This window comes from Charadrius vociferus, unplaced genomic scaffold (genome assembly GCF_000708025.1).
Source record: "Charadrius vociferus isolate BGI_N301 unplaced genomic scaffold, ASM70802v2 scaffold315, whole genome shotgun sequence".
Lineage (NCBI taxonomy): Eukaryota > Metazoa > Chordata > Aves > Charadriiformes > Charadriidae > Charadrius > Charadrius vociferus.
Genome location: NW_009648453.1, coordinates 1,494,841 through 1,500,840, shown reverse-complemented (window position 1 = coordinate 1,500,840; position 6,000 = coordinate 1,494,841). Strand labels below are relative to the sequence as shown.

Below are 6,000 nucleotides of genomic sequence, written 5' to 3'. Positions count from 1 at the left end.
GCTGGACCTCTGCAGCTGTCCATGGTTTGGTGACCTGAAGAAGGTGGCTGGGGCACATTTGTTTGCTATTTCTTATACAAGAGTTATGAGCAGGGACAAGCCAGGAGCTGAGGGCAATCCCGATTCCGGCCTTGCCGTCTCCGCAGCCCCATGGGGCCTGAAGGCAACAGCAGAGCTAGAAGGCATCATGCAAAATATTCAGGGACTGGTACGAACAAAAAAACCTTCTCCCTGCAGGCTGTGCTTAAATTGCAGAACTCAATGCCACAGGATGCTGTGGACACCAAAACGTGGCATGGGCTAGAAAAGCAATTATATACATTCATGGAAAAGAAAAAAAATCCATCAAGGATACCGCTGCTGGCCAGGAAATCCCACCTGCTGAGAGTGGGAGGGCAAAGATGCTCCTTATGCTCCCCTCTGGCTATGCTCTTACTAAAGAGCAGCCTTTGCTGTTGGCCACTGTGGGGATGAAGATACTGAAGGCACTGGACCTTTGGTTTCATCTGCTGTGGCTGCTCTGACGTTACTAACTGCAACAAAACTCCAAGAGTTTCATGAGCCTGCACTGCTACGCTCCTTGTACTTACAAATAATCAGTCCCTTTGCTAAGCTTATGCCAGGGCAAAAATATGTCTAGATGTAAATTTTCCTGCACCATCCCACCCCAATAATAACAATACCTAATTTATTAAGTACATATTTCAAACCTGCATTGTTCAATATTTAGTACAGGACATTGCCCCTCAAAGTCACTTCCCCTGTCTTTGTGATACTTCTAAAACAAAATCTAAAACTAAAACCAAACACACAAAACTAAACAGGAATATTTTTAGATGTTTTCTTAAAAAATTGACTCTAAAACTCCCTAATACATTGTGGCAAATCACCAGTAGAAAAGAGGACTACTTTAGAAAATAAAAAAAAAATGAGAAACTCTACATTATTATACAAAGACCCACAAATTTAGAAATACCTGTGAAAGCAGGTATCTGTACCAAAGACTTCACGGTAAGCAGAACAACTACTCGCTCACTGAGGCAATTCTTGCTTTTCATCGTGCTGCCTTCTCATTGCTACCATTTAATTACTTAACCATTGTACATGCTTTCCCCCTTAGCCTGTCATTAAAAGAGAAATATGTTCCTGTATGTAATATAACCATCACTCAGCAAGAATTGCCACACTATGCAGAATTGCCTGATATACAAGCTATTTGGCATTATCAAGTGATATTTTGGTTTTTTAAATTGTCCTATCAGTTATTGTTACAACTTCTGTTATAAAAATCTTGATCGTTATTATTCTATGGCATAAATATGAAGGATTACCATCACATCTAAAATCAAATATGAAATATCAAAGTAAATTTGCATTATGCCAAGTTAATAATATGAGTTTCTTGTTTTTCCTGAAAATCAAATCAGGTATTATTTTGACATTATCACGCTAATTCAGAAGAAAGTGTTCCATTGGACTGAAGCCATCTAACCAGCAGTTATTCTATTTTATGACATCATCCAAGTTTCAGAGTTTTGGGTTTGCTCCCTAATGAAAAAAAAACCCTCCAAAAGAGAGATTTTCCAGTAGTTTAGGCATGATTTTGTTTTACACTGCTAGTCATGGATTGAATTACTCCAGTTTCCAAACTGGGCTCTTCTTCCATCTCCCTAAGCAGTATCTTCCTGTGGCCAGTTTCATTGAAACAGATTCATCTGTGGTATAACCGAATTAATATGTTCTGCCCTACGCTATGTTTCAAGCGTAAGCCATTTGCTCAGCAGTACGCAAAATCTGAAGGCAGTACAAACGCTGCCCCTCAAGACTCAGCAGAGTAATACTGGTGAGCATCAGCGGTTGGACTGTATCAGCAAGGATTTCAATTCTCACCTTAAAAGAGACAGCAACCAGAGCAAACCGGTCCTTAGGAGATGCACAGCTTGGAGCATTTTGGGCATCACTTGCTTTCTAAAAGCAGGCTGCCAAGGGCTTGCACACCACACAGTTTGTGACAAAGCAAAAGATGCAGGGCAGCCTTCCCCCTCTGCAGGTCATGGTCAGCAGAAGTGCCTGCAAGAGCTCTGAGAGCCCATCAGTTCTTTCAGTAGGGGCAGGGACACTTTGAGTCTTTTCTCCAAACAGCGCTGCAGAAACTACCAGCAGCAGGAGCCTCTCCTCCCGCGTACTCACCCCCGGCCACGTAGCTGGCTCCGCGGCCGTCCTTGGTCCTTTCCTTTCCACGGTGGTGTGGGCGAGTGGCAGCAGCACCTCACAGGCATCACAGCACTAACGCAAGCGGTGCGGGGGGGTGCTCCTGCCTTTCCAGCTCTTGCCTCCAGCTGCCAAATGCGCAGATGTCTCCACGTCATCTCAACAGAGGTCATTTTTGAGGCTTTTTGCTGCAACAATTGGGACTAGAAACATGCTTTTACTCACCTTAAAAAAAAAAATTAAAAAATCTCCAAGTACTAGGCCCCCAAACCTCTGCCTGATTTGAGCTGTGCCATAGATAAGTCTATAGACAAGTCTATTTTGCTACCAATGACGATGTAGCTGTCCTGTGCTCATAGAAAACAGTTAGCTCTTAGGATTTCCAAAATACAGCCCTTGGCTTTGTATTCCTTCAGCCAACTGGCAGCCACAAAGACCACTATCACAGTGAAGTTTAGAAAAGCATCCAAAATATCTCTGCCATTACTGCTGGCTTTATTCACAGCAAATTTGATTGACCAATATTTATCTGCCGCTAATAAAGCCGTTTTAATCAGCACAGAATTCATATCAAATTGCAGGCTGGCAGAACAAAAGACAACATCAATTTGTAAGGAAAGTAGCAGTTTCAATCATTAAACAAAAGAAAAATAGTCCATACTCAGAAAATCATTACATCTGAATTGACCTTACTAAAGGGCAACCCACCCAGGTTAGGCCCGTGTCCAGTAATAATGACAGCTGTTCCTAAGGCACAAGCAGAATTGTCAATAGAAGTTGATACCAGATCAGCTTAACTTACATCACAGCACTGCACTACAATTTTTTTTTTTTTTTTAAACAGGAGTTTATAGACATTCTTATATCTAGATAAATGTCACTCAGAAAATATTAGCTGGAAATGTCTTTAAGAACAGCAAAAACCTGTTATACAGATTATGGAAAAATAGGTGCTTGTATATTCATTAGTTTCAGTACAGTTTTCAGAAATGTCATTTTGAAACGTCTTTATTTTAAATTATGCCAGAACTCCAGAAATCTGCCTTCCATCAGCTGGATGAAAAATTGGCACTATTCTTCATTTCTCAGGATATATTAAACATTAAACTCTGCATTGCTGAGATCAAATGTTCTTACAAGCTACGAGCTGAAGGGCTCCAGACACTCCAGGATGTTACCTCCAAGTGACTTTTCCCTGCGGGGCGGCGAGGAGCCAGGCTGCCGCACCCACAGAGGACGCTGCTGGCAGCTGCTGCTCGACGCCACCGGCTCCCAAACTGCTTTCCTCCATCTCTCCACGAGAGCCACAGTTGCCACCCTTCTTGGAATGCCACTTAGAGCAGTACACAGGCACAGGACCTATGTTAATGGCTGAGTGTGCTAATTAATCTGGCTGGCAGACAAAGGGTGCATCTGCTGCTGCAATTTGAGGAGGTTTTGGGTTTGCGCATTTGCAAAGGAAGGTTGCAGGCGCTTGGGTATGGCTGGTTACTCTCCAGTGGCATTCTGGCATGGAACTGTGTACTCGTGCAACCTGCAAAGGAAAGCAGAAACCTACTGCAGCTTACCGCCACATATGGACTCTATGCGTAAGTGCTGTCAGAGTTTATATTTCAACTTTTAAACATGTAGGATAAGGCTTTCCAGAAAGCTCTGGTTCTACTCACAGGGACAAACTCTGAAGAAAGATCAAGACCAACCAAATTCTTGGAGCTGCAACAGGAGCCAACAACTTTAAGAGTTTGGTTTTAAGTGCCAACATTTCTCTCAAATTTCTCTCTCACGTTTCCTAAGCACACAGGGTCCCCTGAACATCTGAAAGCTTTTGGAAACCCAAGTCCTGAGCTTCCCTGCTGTTCTCCATTCTGTGCACTATTTGATCAAATCTATGTTACTTATTTTGCTTAAGAGTAAACCATGCACAATGAAAAACACTGACACAGATTATAGGCAAAATAAATATTTTATTGGTTTAATATACTCCTTTTTTTTTAAAGAAATCAGCCCTTGTGTGTCTTCCTAAGACAATTTAAAATCTTACAAACTTTTTCATATAATATTGTTATATTTGAAACTACTTTTGATTAAAGATCTTGACATAGTGTAAAGAGTTTTAGTAGATGGAAATGGCAAAGGAGTCAAGAGATTCCAAGCACAGCAAAATGGGATATTACATATCCACTAAATGTTTATTTGACCACATAAAATCTCCAATGACTTCCAATTCGCTCCACTGGAAGAAACACATACATGTTCACCAGGCTAACTGAAAATACACTCCGTGAGGGATGGGGAAGGAAAAGAGATTTTTTCCATTTTCCCCATAATACAAGCAAGGTCGTTCATTCATTCCAAGTTGCACATCCTAATTACTTTCAGAAGATCGTTACTTTTATTGCATTTTGGTTAATATGAAGCAGAAAAGAACTTCTCTTGGCATGACTGAGAGCAGTCAATACAAAGACAAAAAACACTGCTTAAAATAAGGCACTTTTCTATAGAGGGATGGGCAAACAGTAAGGAAGCAAATAAAATTAGTTAAAAGTTGTCTTCTACACAAAGATAAGGCTTTCAGTGTCAGAACTTTAAGTAGTTTTAAGTAACGTCATGTCATTCCACCACTCTGCTAATAGTAACCGCCCCAAGAATTAACAGCAATTTTTACATCAGGATATTTTTCCTTCTTTTGAAGTGGCACTAAGTAACAGCAGTGGAAACCATTATTGGTTGTTTCAAGCTCTAAAAGTGGATCAGTTATTGCACAATAAATACCTCATAGAGGTCAGTGTTTTGGGGGGGTTTTTTGTTTGGTTTTTTTTTTTCTTAAAAAAAAGCTAGGCTTGAATGAATGTGTGTTATAAATTGATTACGTCTGGAAATCTTCAAGTTTCATGATGCATCATTAAACAAAGAAATTAGCTACATAAAAATTTACAACAGGGACATACAAATAAATACAAAACCTTTCAGAGAGCCACAGTTTTGTTGATGCTTTTGAGAAAGTAATGAACTAGTTAAAGTGTCTAAGTCTTTATAGACGAACTCAAGGAAAGGGACACATCATAGAACCAAGCGTCGAATACAGTAGCCTATCTCAGCAGCTTTATCATCTCCTGAAGCAAAAGTAACTTGACACTTTCGCCAGTGTACGCCGCTCAAAGCAGAATCCCACAGCATTTCGGACTACATCCAACCTTACAGAAAACAAAAAGCAAGACGAATACCTAAATTAGATATTTGGGAGTCTGCATGTTATGCTTAAGTATGTATTTTGATAATATTCATATCTAAGGCAGGCAAACTACAGAAATCCTCTCCACGATGCATTTACATGCAAAGTCATCACGGAGCACACCACAACCAAAAATCAACGACCACTGCATGAAAGTCGGCAATAGAACGGGCCAAACTGTAAACCAGCTGATTTTCCAAAGCTCTCCAGGACTATGAGTATCCTCTGTATTTAACTTCCATTTTGATCACTTAGGTGTCAAAGGGAAAATGCAAACAAAGCAAGGTTTAAGTTAACAATGGTATTTCATATGACAAAAAAAAAAAAAATCCAGTTGTGGCAGGTGGCCAAAGTTTACCTGTAGTACCCATTTCAGGGCTGTGTATCTTGTTTTTGAGTTGGAGATCTGCTTTGCGGTGATACAGCTGCTAACAATCCACTTACTATTTCTCGTCTTATTTCACCAACAATAGATTCCTTGATCTGAAAAGGATTAGCCAAAGTTTTAAGGTCAGCAAGTTATATAACCAACCGAGAAAAGTAAATGATATTGCAGA

General features: G+C 40.4%; 1 protein-coding gene across 1 annotated transcript in view; it reads right to left on the bottom strand.

The window, feature by feature from the left end:
• Nucleotides 1-5,187: 5,187 nt before the first annotated feature.
• Nucleotides 5,188-6,000, bottom strand: part of SSFA2 (sperm specific antigen 2) — a 36,545-nt gene continuing 35,732 nt past the window's right edge. The window contains exons 15-16 of the mRNA XM_009885617.1: nucleotides 5,802-5,926; nucleotides 5,188-5,405 (exon numbers count right to left, since the gene is read on the bottom strand). Of these exons, the coding sequence (XP_009883919.1) occupies nucleotides 5,816-5,926 (111 nt within the window). The 3' untranslated portion in view covers nucleotides 5,188-5,405; nucleotides 5,802-5,815. The remainder of the gene's footprint in view (nucleotides 5,406-5,801; nucleotides 5,927-6,000) is intronic.